We start from the raw sequence: 15,030 nt of genomic DNA on the forward strand, positions 1-15,030 counted from the left end.
AAGTCGACTGATTTGGAATATGGCAGAAAGCGCATCTCTTCATGCTCGACCTGAGCTGCACAATGCAAGAGCAGGTCGAAGAAAACACCTCGATATTCAGTATGAAAATGATCCCATCAAAAAAGTTAAAGGTCCAAGTCCTATTGCTAGAAAAAAACGTGTCGAGAAGGTACAAAAGCAACATGTTGATAAGGGTGAAAAGCCCTCTTGGGAGCCAAAAAACTGGCATTTACAACTGCAAAATATAAGAGAAATGCGAAAAGCTAAGGACGCTCCTGTAGATACGATGGGCTGCTCTGAATTATCGGATAGATCCGAATCTGTAGAGGTACGAGTATATACTCGTCTACGCGTATGCAATCTTTAATTTTTTCATGCTGTACTTGAGGAGTTTCTGATACTGAGCTAGCCTGAAATGATGAACTATGGATTACTGTACTGCAAAGAAACCTAGTAGTCTATGGTATTGCCTAAATGATACCAGATGCTTACTTTGGAGCAATTCGCGTATAAAAATTTTACTTTTGCATAGCTAATTTTCAGTATACAACTACCTTACTTTTGATGGCATGGCAAATCACTCAATAGTAAATTTTAAATTCTGTATGTAATATTTACGACGCACTCTTGTCCTGCAATCATTAAACACTGAAAGCAGACTGCATGTCCGAATTGTGTATTGCAAACTTACGTATACGCGTATGATCAACATCTCTCAATAATTTCTTGTATCGGATATTCTGGAATTCACTGTACTGTATAGGTGCAAAGATACCAGATCTTAATCTCCTTAATGCTATCCAGCCAAACTAAAGACCAAATCACTGCAGCAGCCATGCATAGGCTCAAAAATCATGGTTTAACCATGGATAATGTTATGGCTACCTCGGACAAACAATTGGGAGAATTAATTTTCCCAGTCGGATTTTGGCAAGTAATACTCACATGCAATAATTTTAGTATCAGTAATTGTTGAGGTAGTTAGCTTAAGGTACCGGACCTGATGCATTTAAACTTATCTAATTAATACTCGGCAACAGAAATTTTATCAGTCTTTAAGTGTTGTACCTTATTGCTTATCCATTCTTATGTATTGTATTATTATTCATCAGAGAAAAGTACAATATATTAAAAGGACTACAGCAATGTTAATCGAAAAGTACAACAAGGATATCCCACCGACGCTGGATGAATTGAAGGCACTGCCTGGGATCGGACCTAAAATGGCTCATTTAATAATGCTTTCAGCATGGAATTCGGTTGTCGGTATTGGTGTGGATACACATGTCCATCGTATCTCCAATCGCCTAAAGTGGGTAAAGAAACCGACTACTGACCCAGAGAAAACAAGAATAGCTTTAGAAGAATGGTTACCGAGGTATGATAGATTTGTAGCTGACGTCAGCATAACCTAAAGGAATTGGGATTGAATCAATTTTATTCGATTCGATCCAAGCTTACTAAGTACATTGTAATATACTGTAGTAAAGATAAATGTACTTTATCAGTATGCTGTACAATACTGAATCGGCTTTAAATAAAACTACTTGATAACTCAATGGGATTACCAGTATGATCTTCCTGTTTTTAGAAATGAGTGGAGAGAAATAAATTGCTTAATGGTTGGGTTTGGTCAAACTATATGTCTGCCTATTAATCCATTATGCGATAATTGCCTTAACAAGCCTATCTGCCCGTACGGCAAAAGAGGAAGATAGAGCAAGATTTGCTACATGCACATATCTTTTAAAATCGTCGATACTTAAAGTCTCTTTATTTGTAATTGATAAAGTCAATGGCCTTTAACCTAATTGTTGAGATCAATGGTTAAGTTATCCAGGTGTTACTTCAGCAGTAAATTGGTTAATCAATATAATGAATAACATTTACTGTAACAATGAAAAATGTATGACGCTGCCATAGATCGATTCTGAAAAATGATTATTATCTCTTGATTAATCAACCAAAAATATCGTTGTGTCTTACTTTATTGATAGAGTCACCTGTTTTATATCATTTTCGCTATAGACTTCATTATTATAGCCTCTGATGCGTATTTATGCTGTACAATGCTTGCTTTACGATATCCGTTTTATCTATGGTACATGCATCTTCAAGACTGCTACGTAATTGTGTATTTGTATGAATACTGTACTTTGGCATTCGATCACACTATATCAATGCTGTACGGTGGATTGTAGACTAGTAGATTCTTTGTTCACAAATTGCCCAGCTCTATTAATTATTGCAAAGACGATAACTACGGTAAGTTGAACCAATCTAATTAAAGAAAAATACAATATACGGTATGTTTTCCACCTATTCTATATTCGATTCGAAATTTCGAAGATTCAATTCATTTTTCATTAATGTCGCATGTTGCTTGTTAATTCCTAAAAAGTTTTCTTTTACTGTATTTGATGGCTAGTCATACAGTACTGTATACGAGTGATGTAGGCTATCTAGCTGGGATATAGTATGCGTATATCGACAAAAAAATGTGTGCGGACCAACATTTTGTAGGGGTCTGGTGCAAATTTTCATAAATTACTATGTTCTGAGGTGTCTAGTACAAACGTTATTTATTACAACACAATGTCATTTGATAATATTATTTTCAGTATAGCGCAAGGTAAATCAGTCATATGAGACTATTGTTATAGTTTATTGTTCATACTCTCACCCAATTTTCCATACAGAATTGCAGATATGTAAATCTTTACAACCACTCAATCATTTAATTTCTGTGTAACACTGTAGTGCGTAAACATACACTTAGAAAAATTACCATTACTTTTTCTGCATTATGATCGACTCAAATAATTTTACTTCACAGGGCTACTTTTTGCTTGTAGTCCTACCAGAATCTTTCGTAGTAGTTGACTTCTTTTCTTCAGCTGCCTTTTTCGATGCTTCACGCTCCTTAGCCTTTGCCTCTCTTTCCTTCCTAATTATAGCTAAGCGGGCTAAATCAGCACGAGCTTCTTCTGTTTTGCCTTCGGCTCGTAATTTTTCATATTTTATGCGATCTTGTTGGCGTTTAATCTCTTCTCTAAAAACGAATTTTACATGTATAGCGCCTAGTTAGTATTTTGTAAGACTGAGAAAATGAATTTAAACCATATTCACTCTTTGCAATGGTCAAATTCATGTAAAATTACGCCAATGTAAATACAGGATAGCATGTTACCTTTCTCGTCTCGATAATTCGACCTTGGGGGCAGCATCTGTATCTAACTGACTAACTTTTTTCACTTTAGCTTGTGCTCTATTCGGATTTTCTATATCAATTAAGCCTTCTACACCTTTAGCCTTTGAGGAACCCTAGGTATGAGAAGACAGTTACTGTGTTAGAGTGTGTGACATCACAACATAACAACATAATTTAGGTGATAGAACAATTGTAATATTTATGTATAAACAGTCAAATTCCTTCTTTTTCATTAAATCTACTCGTGTACAAAGCCGAAGCAAATTTGTTAATGATTTAATAAATTTTTTCAATGAATTAGTTAATCATTCAAACTATAAATATCACTATTTTTATATGCTAGTGTGTGTCAGAATTTTGTATTCTGAATAAGAATAGGAAATTGCACCTTGAGCGCCAATTTTGAACTTACATTGTTCTGATAACATACAATGCAATGAACTCTGCAAACACTTACTTCTTCGCCGCTAGAATTACCACTTTCTTCATCTTCTTCTTCTTCATCACTTCCTGGTGGTAAATCACGATTCTGTATACCAATGGAAATATGAAAGAACCTAGTTTTAAAATTTTAACTAGGAAGTAACACACACCAGCTAATAATAACCATATACATAGGCTGAAGGATGTCTTTTTAAAAGTAAAAATTAGAAAAATACTAAAGCTCATATATTGTTACATAATTAAAATTATCTTTAGCAATACAACATTTTAGTATATTGTTACTGTGTAACTTGTATACTAATTTTGCAATATACGTACGAGTAGTACATACATATCATGAATACATAAAAATCATCCATTTTTACATTTGTAAAAGTCCTCTACTGTTTCGTTCACATTATCCTATCTGATTAGGATTACAATAGCAGTACTCAGACCGTAAATATTAGATTGCTTATAAAGCAGAGATGATACGATGGGATGATTCGACAGAAATGGGTGTTACAGTGGTAGCTACAACCCAGACTGAGTTTACAGATGATTATTAGTTACACATCACCATTACAGCTCAAGGGACACGCTACATTAAGTAAAATTATAAATTAATCAATTCTTTCAACAATTTCATGCAATTATAGTCGATCTCAGTGAATTCTGTCTTAGATAGTAATTTAAGAATTTATCAACCAATATCAACAAGAAACTAATAGCAAATGTATAACATTTATTACGTAATCTTCCTACTCTACAGTAGAATAAGATCGCACTATTTCTAACAATGTTATTGCTTATCATTAGAGGGGTGTGCTAGCAGTAGTTTAGCTGTGATTCTAGATAGAAAAGTGGTACAAATTGCAATCTAATTGTATACAATAAATAGTAATATCTGAATGGCATCGAATATTACTTTTTTATTTTATAGTGGGAAATTCTACTGTATAAAGGAGTATAGTTTAACCTAATTTAATTAAAAAAGTAGTAAGTTAATATAAAACATTTTGCGTATAGTATAAGGTTGTTGTCATTTTTTTGTAGTGAACTTGATGAGCATTACATACTTGACAGCTGGATGTATGGGTTTGCTAGTATAAATATTTATAATTGTCCATTTTGGCTTACTATAATTACTGGAAGATTCGAACAAAAATGAGATCAAGTTACTTACTTGTTGCGGTTTCAGCTCTTCTGGTTCGGTAGCATAAACCCTTCGTTTACCTTTATGTGATTTTCCTTTCGCTAGTAGATAGAGCAGTATAAAAAGAAGAGACAACGATCATAATATTAGTAAGTAAAAAGCACATTATTTGCATAAACATTAAAATTTGCTTGAAATATGATAGCTAATGTAGTGGATACTAATATTAGTGATAACTGTTCTTATTTATCACACATCGTATCACACATACTGCTAATCCATTTACGCAACATGCAAAATATCAGGAAAACAGTTAATTATGCAAAGTGTCAAGGAGATTCTTCTTCAGGTGAATGAATTTAAAACCCTAATAGGTTAAGTGAAATGCTCAGGAATATAGAATGTAATTTTTCTTGATCAAGATACATTCATACTTTGTATGACTGTTGTTTTTAACGCTATCATCATTTTCAATACAAGCTATATCAAGGAAATCCTTTTTACTTTAAAGAGTATACTTATTAAGATCTATATACTTCTGGTGGAGACTTTACTTAGTTACGCTACAATTTGATTAGAGTCATTATTAATTTAGTTGATTAATAGTGTACAGATTACGCGTATCAGCAGAGATAGTAAAAACATTATGGCTGATCGCTATTATAAGACTACTTAGGACATGTAGCAGTTCATGTTGTTAAAGTAGTAAAGATTGATTATCAACTTATTAAGACTGCAATTCTCGACTATACTGTACTACAGTACAAGATTGTATAGGAATACTTGGGGAGGAATCTCCAAAATCGACCTACTATAAAATCTGTTGAATGTCTAAGAATCTAAGCAAGCGTTGTGCCATTTCAAGACAAAGCCATTCGCAGCATGGATAGGATGATTATATTATTTTAGCTCATACTTTTGGACTTGTTTTGAACCACAGCATCCTATCATCCAATTTGCTTAGCAATGCTGACGTTTAAGTCAACTGTGGAAAGCAAATGTGTCTATTACAGTGGGCATTTTGTTGCTTTCAAAATTTAGAATGCAATTCACATCCACCATTGAAATACCGGTGCTAAGAGCAGACAGGATACTACTACTCTACTCTACTCAATACGATCCATTGATCACTGCAAAACCGCGATAAAAATACCAATAATAACCTACAATAGACGCCGTAACTTACATTTTGGCATGTTGGCAATACAGGTCGGACAAAATCAAGAGTCTTTCTAAGATAAGTTACGTTGTCGTCGTCGATTAAGAGTAATTGGGATTGAATTTTTAAATTACTACTTAAGGTTGTCTCTGCGTCAACGGAGACTTGACTACCTAGCCAGGATTGGAAATCACCTTCAAGCCTTCTCTGTCTGCCTGATGTACGCAACCGTATTTATATACTCTTTACTATTGCACGTTGACAGAGTCGTGATATTGTATTGCTATTAACACTATTTTGACTGCACCATCCATACGTAGAGTACAGTACTGTGCACTGTCGACTAGCAAATGACTGTAGACTGTAGACTGTAGAGTACTGTACTGTACGGTACTGTACTCATACAGTAGATCATAACGGTTTCCGACCGAACCGAATCTTCTCAGGTCTACAGTGTACAGTGTACAGTGTACAGTACTGTACTGTACTGTACTGTACAAGTCAAGTCCATTACCGGGGTTGGTTGAGTCTCACCGAATTCGATTAGTCTTGCTAACCCCGGGGTTGAGTGGCGTGGGTTAACCGGGTGGGTACTGTTTCCACACCCGCTAGTGGCCTGTGGCATATCAAACACGGTAACACATAACACATGGGACGATCGCCCATGGTAATGTGCGTTGGATACGTTACCGTAGAAAACAACGCTTAAAGCATGGACGTCAGGACGTCAGGATGGTTTAAGTGTAAAGTGAGGAAATGCATCAGCGGTAATTCATATTTGGAGTGAAGTCGCTGTCAGACAACAGGGAAAAAGCTAAAAAGACTTTGCAAATTGTCAAGACCTAGGCTAGACCGGATCACCATTTCCGATCATGTAAGTAAATGATAGTTATAATGACTTCATAATGTACCGTCATAGGGGTGGAGGATGGCTATGTTGTAATACTGCTTCATCATTCAGTGCATTGGAAGTAATATTGATGTAGTACGGCCAAAACATAAACTGTAGTGTAGAAAGTAGTCCGCTAGTAATGGAAATGAATGCCAAAGTAGAGCCAAATGGCCTAGAGGTGGTACTGCAATAGCCGAGGCTTGTCAATATCTGCTTACAGGGCCAATCAATTATCTTATTTTCATATTCAACACTTAGAAAAACTTGAAAAATGGAGAGTATCATCGCCAATGTTGATAATATCAAATTTACTATCGAATTTGAGCTCGATGACCAAATCGGAACACAGCAATTACCCTTTCCAGGAATGGATAGTAAGTAAAAAATGTATCGCTAATTGTTCATTCCATTAAATACGATGTATAGCAGTTATAGTTTACAGTAGTACTTTTAAGTAAAGCCAGTTTGTCAAAATTCTTGATAGAAATATCTTTAACAAGATACATACATGAAATTATTAATTGTCCGCATCATACTGGATATAGATTATATTCAAATAAACCACTGTACCAGATGTATCGAGTGACACTTTTATTACCTAATCGATGCCAACCTTGTTAATTCATGGCTATATTTTGACTAGCATGATACGAGATTGTAACTACTACTGCAGATAAACATTCATTAGCATAGAAAGTTAACTATAGCAGAGCTTAATATTTCACCCATTCAAAATCTGAAACATCTTTGTCAATGTAACGTTTTAGAATCTGGGGCAGCTGTATGCACCTATTTCGCAGAAAGTCAATGCGTAAAAGGGTCAATGTGCCCTTTCCGTCATACTAAAGGCGATAAAACTGTCGTATGCAAACATTGGCTGCGAGGGTTATGCAAGAAAGGTGATCAGTGCGAGTTCTTGCACGAGTACGATATGACCAAAATGCCTGAATGTTATTTTTATTCAAAATTTGGTAAGATCTGGCACATCCGATAATGCTTAGCAACGATACTATTGTAAGCTGACCCACAACATTGATTTATTTAGGTGAATGTAGCAATAAAGAGTGTCAGTACTTACATATCAATCCAGAAAGTAAAATTAAAGATTGTCCGTGGTATGATAGGGGTTTCTGCAAACATGGTAAGGGAGTGTGTTAAGCATTTTCAATACACTTAAAGTTATAGCAGTTATCACACTTTTGTAATCTTATATATACACTACGTTGTCAATACAATTCTTTACCGACTTTCTATGCACTTTCTATGATAAACTCATTATAGGCCCAGCATGTAGACATCGACACGTAAGAAGAGTTGCTTGCCTAAATTACCTTAATGGTTTCTGCCCTGAAGGATCAAACTGTAAACACGTACAGTAAGTAATGTAATACATGTATACTCGTATATACGCGTAAATTAAGAGTTTTAATTACAAGATTTACGAGAGTATCTTATGAAAAGATAGTAAAATCCATGACAATAGTATGAGTTTTCTACTCTAGTACAAGGCCACTGGTTTAAATTTTGGAGTTCTTTCATGTTTTTTATTCTCCATTTAAAGTAGCAAATTGATTTTATTGTAAGCTGACGCAATTGAATATAAGATACCTCAGCATAATTGATATGCTTTGCAAATTGATCATCATCCTGACCTTTTATTGTTGTACAGCTTAAGGTTTGAACTACCTACGAGAGAAATCGATATTCATTCTGAATCTAAACGTAAACCTAGCGTAGTAGTTTGTCATAATTGTGGAGAGTATGGACATAAAGCCTCCGCTTGTCCTAATCAGCTTATCTCTATTCAAAAGGAAGTGAGTAAAATATCAATCAAATCTAAAATAATATCGTATGTTATTGGTATTGCTCTTCTAGTTCCTAAACTTTGGTTTATTGTCACACAGAATAGCCTAACCAATGATAATGGTAACAGCATTGGCATATCTCACGACCAAAATCAACAACAACAAAAGCGCCCTATGGATCAAGTTATCTGTTTCAAGGTATTGAAAACTGTAAATTTTCAACTTTGTCCATAGTGTGTAACGTATAGATCTGTATAAATGCATGAAATCTCACTTTAGATTAGGCTGTACTAATATTGCGATTTTGTATCTTTAGTGTGGAGATAGAGGTCACTTCGCAAATAGGGTAAATATCTTCTCGTGTAACGCGAACTACCTAATTTAACGTCTACTCATGATTTTTTCTTTCTCACATTATCATAAAATACTTTTATTATTTTTATTTATATTAACAGTGTCCCAAACAAGGAAAGCTGAGGTGATAATTACCTTAGGATCCAATTAATGAAGCTCTTTGGAGTCGTGTACCCTTCCTAACATTTTTACTTAAAATAGTCTTATTGTATATCTATGGTGCATTCATGAATGCCCTAAAGTATTATGTCAATGATCTGTATACTCATTTGAAATTATCAAGTTTGAAGCTTGTAAAGGTGTCGGAGTGATTGAAACATGTTCTAAATCCTTTTTTTCAAAATAGGATAGTTCCTCATTGAGATTCATTTACCGATAGATAGTACAGAGATCAAAATTAGATTATTTCCGCTATTGTATCATTAACAGTAATCATGTTACATGATTACAAAATCAAGTAATGCTAAGATTGTAGCTGAAATAACTGTAACTATTTCTTTATTAAAGTATTTGTAGTGTACAGACAGATATGACTCGAACCTCTAATCACATTATTCTGTTGTAACTTATACTTTGTCCGGCATTCATCTCTACGAAAGTATACTGTAACTAAAACTACTACTTCTCTAAATTATCTACTAAGGCTGCAATAATTCTTAAGCAATTATTACGAAATATTGCATTTGTCGTACAAATTCTTTTCAAAACTTCTATTCGGTGTCGTCTCATTTACCCATACGGGATGATATTCTAAATCCAGAAAACTTCACAGGTATTAGCATCGTATGACATGTACCCATCATTTCATGCTTATGACATCACCAAAATAAATTCTTTTTCATTGGTTTTATGATCTCCGTCCATAAATTACTTTTCTTTTTATGCAGGACTGCATAAAATATGCTTTCTGTCCTCTACGATCTCTTATCAATTTTGAAATTTTGTTTCATAACAGAGTCAGTTATTTTTTTAGCCATTACACTATTGTAGATTAGAACGAGTGGTGTGCAATTACGGTCTATATACTCGTATTGTACGAGTTTATACAAATGCCATTTATTTCTAAAGGTATTTACTCCAACAATCACTAGGCGCTATCATTATCCAATGCACGTATCCAACCTACCCAATAAAAAGAGGGTTAGGCGTTAACTTTTTAACACGAATAGGAGCCAACGTTTAGAAAATGTCATCAGGCTGAGCAGCTATCGATAGCCTCAATTCTAGCTTCTAACTGATATCATGCAAGTAATATTCAACCCCTTCCAATAATGATTACAATAGTAGCCAAATATAAATGATCTTTATCTCAATATGGGATTAACATTATTGCATGCACCAATTTTACACATTAATCAACACGCTAATAGGTATATGATACGTAAAATTACAAGAAAAGATTTATTTCACATTTTCTTTAAATTGCTACAGCAATTCAATAGATCTACAAAGCACCATTGGCCGACGGGAGTCATATAAATATGAAAAACAAAGCAATCACAAAATTAGTACAACCGTGGTATAGAGTCGGTAGATTAGCGTACTGCTGTACTTTCACTTGTACGTATGGTAAGCTAAATACAAAAAAAGATATAATACTAGCTTCTATAAGTACAGATATTAAACCATCAATAATAGCCTTTAGTCTTAAATATCGACAACTACACACTATTTTAGTCTCACCTATTCGTTATCTTCCTCTTCTTCATCTTCCTCAGCATCATCAGTCTTGCTACCCTTCTTCATATTCTTTCTCTTCACACGACCAGCTCGACCACCTCCGAAGGGAGAACTCAACGAGAAATCAATATGTTTTTGCGAATCCAAACGTACAACAAAAGAAGGAACATTTACAACTTGTTTGCGAACCCTAATACAGAAGGATAAGAGCAAATTTAGTATAGGAATTTTAAACTCCAAAAAAGATTTGCTAAAGTGATCAATCATAGCCGTAATCATCAATGTAATACCTTTCACAGACTACTACTACGCTTATCCTATCAACAACCTCAGTAATATAGCTTGGTATAGATGATACTGTATCTTCTGATAGCTACAAACACTACTAGTCATGGGGTGATGATTGTTACTGAATACCGCTAAAGTATTCTCCTATTTGCTTTAGTGTGATATCAATTTGTAAGTTTAGCCCGATGTAACTTTTTTTAGTTGCTATACACGATGTCTTTCGTAATTTACAACACCTAGTCATACGAGTACCGTAAATGATCAATAACAGTAAGCAATTAATAGCTAAGCCTAGAATTGCAGTCGAATATCCATTTACTTCGGCCACAATCTACAGTAGTCGTAGACTACTTCTAATATAAATAAATTACAGTAGTCAACTATACTTTAAAGTTACGTTAAGTCTTTTCCACTACTTTAAAGACATCACTATCGAGTTCTTTTCATTTTTCCAACAACCTCTACCCAGACAGGTAGGACATTTTAACTACGATTACGGGATTGTACTTATACTTTAGAATATACAACATATTCAATGAGGCTTATTCTCTTAACGCGACATTTTTAGTACATCTTTGAGGGTTAAATTGTTAAAAGTAGAACAGTGTGAAAGGTCATAGCGCTGTAGAATTGATAGATTACTCTACTCTACGCGGCAAAAGCCAACGCGCTTGCTACACGCCTTTTCTCCAATTTGACTGTACCTGATATGACGTTGACGGATTAAAACTCGAGCATGATGAATGCTTTTTGCTAATCCCAATTTAAAGACTTGTGTTTGAAGGCGTCTTTCCAAGAAATCTTCAATACGAAGACCCAACACGTAATCGAGCTTCATTTTACTTTCATCTAGTACACCTATTCTTACCAATCGACGAAGTAATGCATTACCCTCGAACAATCGTTTGGAATCTTTATCGTCCAGGGTAAGCAAGGTACGGGCAGCTTTACGAATTTTTGCAAGTGTATATTTAACACGCCATACTTCTCGCTTGTTACGTAATCCGTATTCTCCGATTAATTTTAACTCCTGATCTAACCTTGATTTTTCAAATGGACGCCTAGGAGTGGTGTAAGTTTTGGAATATACACGCTTAACCATGATCGCCACTGAGTCCTTAGGACCGGAATTTCTATCAAGATGGCGAATGCAAAAGAACTTGATACGCTGGTCACAGTGAACTAAAAGCCTCGATTTCTACACGTGGAAGCAATTGCTCTGACCCCCCTCTACCACACAATGGATAATCGCGTTTTTGCAGTACTGTACAGTAGGTACACTGTACGGTACACTCATACTGTACTGTACAGTACTGTAGGTACTTACAGTGTACAGTACGCTATGCACAGCACACTCCATACTGTACACTGTAGGGGCATGGGCTTGATGGACTAGTTGTCCATAACTGACTAACAATGAGACTGTTTAGTACTGATACTGGTACGTACCATTTTTACCTATGAAAGCGTAGAGTACAGTATGCGGTACCATACTGCAACTTAGCAGGCTAATACCAGCTAATTTGGATGTCAATCGCAGACAGTATATAGTACCATACGCATTATCCGCATTAGGGCTGTTGAAAACTGATGTCATGGACTCATAGTTTCCGGCTTTGGATGTATCACTCATACTCAATCCGTTGAATCACTCACTCATTACGCAATACGCAGTGGTACAAACTATAAACTACCAATAAAAGTCCGGATTCCTTGCTGAAACGTCTCCAACTGAAACAGTCCAACAGTCCAACTGTCCATTCTTGAGTACGGTACACTGTACTGTAAATGAAATTGATTGTACTGTACAGTACAGTACAGTATAATATTGTACAGGGTTACAAAACCTTCATTTTTACTTTGTACTGTAGCGTCTCGCGTACTTTAATTAATAATTACGATGAAAGTAAACGTCGTACGTAAATTTTGATGACAGATTCGTGTAAATTAACTCTTTTTCTATAGACTGATATAAAATTTGTCAAAAAAAAAAAAAAAATTTAATCCATCTGTTTGCACCAAAATCATAGAAATTAGCCCGTCCACACTGTACTGTACAGTACTGTAGGTACTGTACATTGTACAGTGTACAAGCAAGGCCTTCTAGACCTGAGAAAGGTACGGTACGGTTCGGTTCGGTTCAATACCTTTATGATCTATACAGGCCTACTCAAAATGACCAGTAGTCCATAAAAACAAGAAACAGTCATGCGTGATGCGTTGTATTTTGAGATGTCTCGCCTCTTTTTGCAGTATTTTATTAGTACTGTACTGTACTGGTAGCAAAGTACTGCATGATACCGTTGATACCCATACTAACTGACGCATAGCCACATTACTAACTGAAAATCGCTTGCGGTAAAAGATCACTTCGTCATCATTCAGTTCAACTTCTTCTTGCAAACTTTATTGCCGACATGGGGAAGATAAAACGTAGCAAAAAGCCTCCTCCAGAAGGTTACGAATTGATCGAACCAACACTAGAGGAATTAGATGCTAAAATGCGCGAAGGTAACGAGATTGATGAAGCCTTTTATATGTATTGACAGTATTATGAATTGACTTTAACCGTGGTATAAAATGACGGTTACAAAATACAGTCATGTCCTGTCTTGTACAACATGAACAACCTTGATACCTGTAAATTAGCTTGCTACGCAATAGCAAGCTCTTAACAGATTCAACATCCAAATACAGTATTTTACTCAAATCTAGTAACAAGATATTATCAGTTTGTAATGTAGCTGATACAATTGGAATAATGATGATAATAGCAACAAAACTTAGCTGAAAGCAATATTATTTGCCATAGCATTGTGGAAACCTTCATACAACGTCTAATTATGCCATCTGCGTAAAGCAGTGCGAAAACAGATCAATAAGTGTTCATGAACGTTATTAATCTCGCTATGGACTTTGAACAGTATTAATTAATTAATGAGCTGCAATACGTGTAATATCTTAAATAACCTACTATTATACGAGTTTGTGTATCATCATCAATATACTCAAAGGAATAATGTAATTCATGTCTAATCCTGTTATTAATGACGATTAAAAATTCTTACAGCTGAAGTTGACCCTCACGAAGGAAAGAGAAAGGTAGAATGCCTTTGGCCCATCTTTAGGTACTGAGAACAACATTGAAACAAATATTTAGCATTTACTACCTATGAAAACTCCAACTGTACCATAATTGTTGCCTTATAACATCTAACTCTCCCACTTAGTATTACTGATCATAATGAAACTAATGCTATATACCCCTTCATGTCATGCAATAGGGTCCATCATCAACGATCTAGGTATATTTACGATCTGTACTACAAGAGAAAGGCTATCAGTAAAGGTATGGTCATGATTTTACTCGAAGACAGTGTGTAATAGACGTAACTGTAGCGATAGTAGTGTACGGCTACTATAGGATTGAAAAAATTTCCCTATTGTAGCTTCTAATTATAGTAATAATCATAATCGGGCTTATGATTTACTAATGCTTCAAGCGTAATCTTGAAAATATCTTCCTTTCTATTTTACTCAATTTGTTCTGGTCTCGATAACTGATACTGCAGTAATCGTAGCTGAGTTTATAATTCCATTTCCTTCAATACGCACTTTTATTGGTCCTTATGATATATATTCGAGGACATTCAACAACTGCCGCATTACAACTTGATTAATACCTGTAATTCTTGCATTCCTTACAGAACTATATGAATATTGTTTAAAAGAAAGTATCGCAGATAAAAACCTCATTGCAAAGTGGAAAAAGAACGGTTACGAGAATTTATGTTGCCTAAGATGCATTCAAACCAGGGATACCAATTTTGGAACTTCATGTATCTGTCGTGTGCCCAAATCTAAATTAGAGGAGGTTAGTTCTTAGATGCAGTTATATAACAATCAATAAAGGATTTGAAATCCCTTTTAATCATTCACTTATCCTTGCTTTAGGATCGTGTTATCGAATGTGTGCATTGTGGATGCCGTGGTTGTTCTGGATAAAATGCTTGTCCAAGATTGAGTATACTATAGGCTACAGTTTAGCGTATGGTAATGTGT

At 35.1% G+C, this 15,030-nt stretch overlaps 5 protein-coding genes across 5 annotated transcripts; 3 read left to right on the forward strand and 2 right to left on the reverse strand.

Moving 5' to 3' along the window:
* Nucleotides 1-19: 19 nt before the first annotated feature.
* TRIADDRAFT_21050 (uncharacterized protein) lies at nucleotides 20-1,718 on the forward strand (the record flags this gene model as incomplete). Its single annotated transcript, XM_002109486.1, has 4 exons — nucleotides 20-334; nucleotides 764-934; nucleotides 1,113-1,378; nucleotides 1,592-1,718. 4 exons carry the CDS (start codon nucleotides 20-22, stop codon nucleotides 1,716-1,718), a joined length of 879 nt encoding a protein of 292 aa, XP_002109522.1.
* Nucleotides 1,719-2,838: 1,120 nt separating this feature from the next.
* Nucleotides 2,839-5,986, reverse strand: TRIADDRAFT_53641 (uncharacterized protein; the record flags this gene model as incomplete). Its single annotated transcript, XM_002110031.1, has 5 exons — nucleotides 2,839-3,052; nucleotides 3,191-3,324; nucleotides 3,669-3,740; nucleotides 4,821-4,891; nucleotides 5,977-5,986. The coding sequence occupies 5 exons, from the start codon at nucleotides 5,984-5,986 to the stop codon at nucleotides 2,839-2,841; spliced, it is 501 nt and encodes a 166-aa protein (XP_002110067.1).
* A 1,126-nt stretch (nucleotides 5,987-7,112) lies between these two features.
* TRIADDRAFT_53642 (uncharacterized protein) lies at nucleotides 7,113-9,379 on the forward strand (the record flags this gene model as incomplete). The annotated part of the gene is made up of 7 exons (XM_002109487.1): nucleotides 7,113-7,215; nucleotides 7,609-7,812; nucleotides 7,887-7,982; nucleotides 8,123-8,216; nucleotides 8,511-8,655; nucleotides 8,746-8,844; nucleotides 9,347-9,379. The coding sequence occupies 7 exons, from the start codon at nucleotides 7,113-7,115 to the stop codon at nucleotides 9,377-9,379; spliced, it is 774 nt and encodes a 257-aa protein (XP_002109523.1).
* Nucleotides 9,380-10,380: 1,001 nt separating this feature from the next.
* On the reverse strand, nucleotides 10,381-12,124 carry TRIADDRAFT_35517 (S9 ribosomal protein). The gene is made up of 3 exons (XM_002110032.1): nucleotides 11,673-12,124; nucleotides 10,684-10,870; nucleotides 10,381-10,444 (listed from the first exon to the last, which is right to left on the reverse strand). The coding sequence occupies exons 1-2, from the start codon at nucleotides 12,068-12,070 to the stop codon at nucleotides 10,684-10,686; spliced, it is 585 nt and encodes a 194-aa protein (XP_002110068.1). The 5' UTR covers nucleotides 12,071-12,124; the 3' UTR covers nucleotides 10,381-10,444.
* A 1,261-nt stretch (nucleotides 12,125-13,385) lies between these two features.
* Nucleotides 13,386-14,973, forward strand: TRIADDRAFT_21240 (uncharacterized protein; the record flags this gene model as incomplete). Its single annotated transcript, XM_002109488.1, has 5 exons — nucleotides 13,386-13,479; nucleotides 14,039-14,096; nucleotides 14,253-14,317; nucleotides 14,676-14,842; nucleotides 14,923-14,973. The coding sequence occupies 5 exons, from the start codon at nucleotides 13,386-13,388 to the stop codon at nucleotides 14,971-14,973; spliced, it is 435 nt and encodes a 144-aa protein (XP_002109524.1).
* Between the last annotated feature and the right edge of the window lie 57 nt (nucleotides 14,974-15,030).

This window comes from Trichoplax adhaerens, genomic scaffold, assembly GCF_000150275.1.
Source record: "Trichoplax adhaerens TRIADscaffold_2 genomic scaffold, whole genome shotgun sequence".
NCBI classification, from domain to species: Eukaryota; Metazoa; Placozoa; class Uniplacotomia; order Trichoplacea; family Trichoplacidae; genus Trichoplax; species Trichoplax adhaerens.

Bases quoted from the DNA above. Each gene is read 5' to 3' on its own strand.
- TRIADDRAFT_35517 (XM_002110032.1), bottom strand. From the start codon at position 12,070: ATGGTTAAGCGTGTATATTCCAAAACTTACACCACTCCTAGGCGTCCA. The intron at 10,871-11,672 runs GTACAGTCAAAT...CTTCTGTATTAG, and splicing joins ATCCGTCAACGTCATATCAG to GGTTCGCAAACAAGTTGTAA.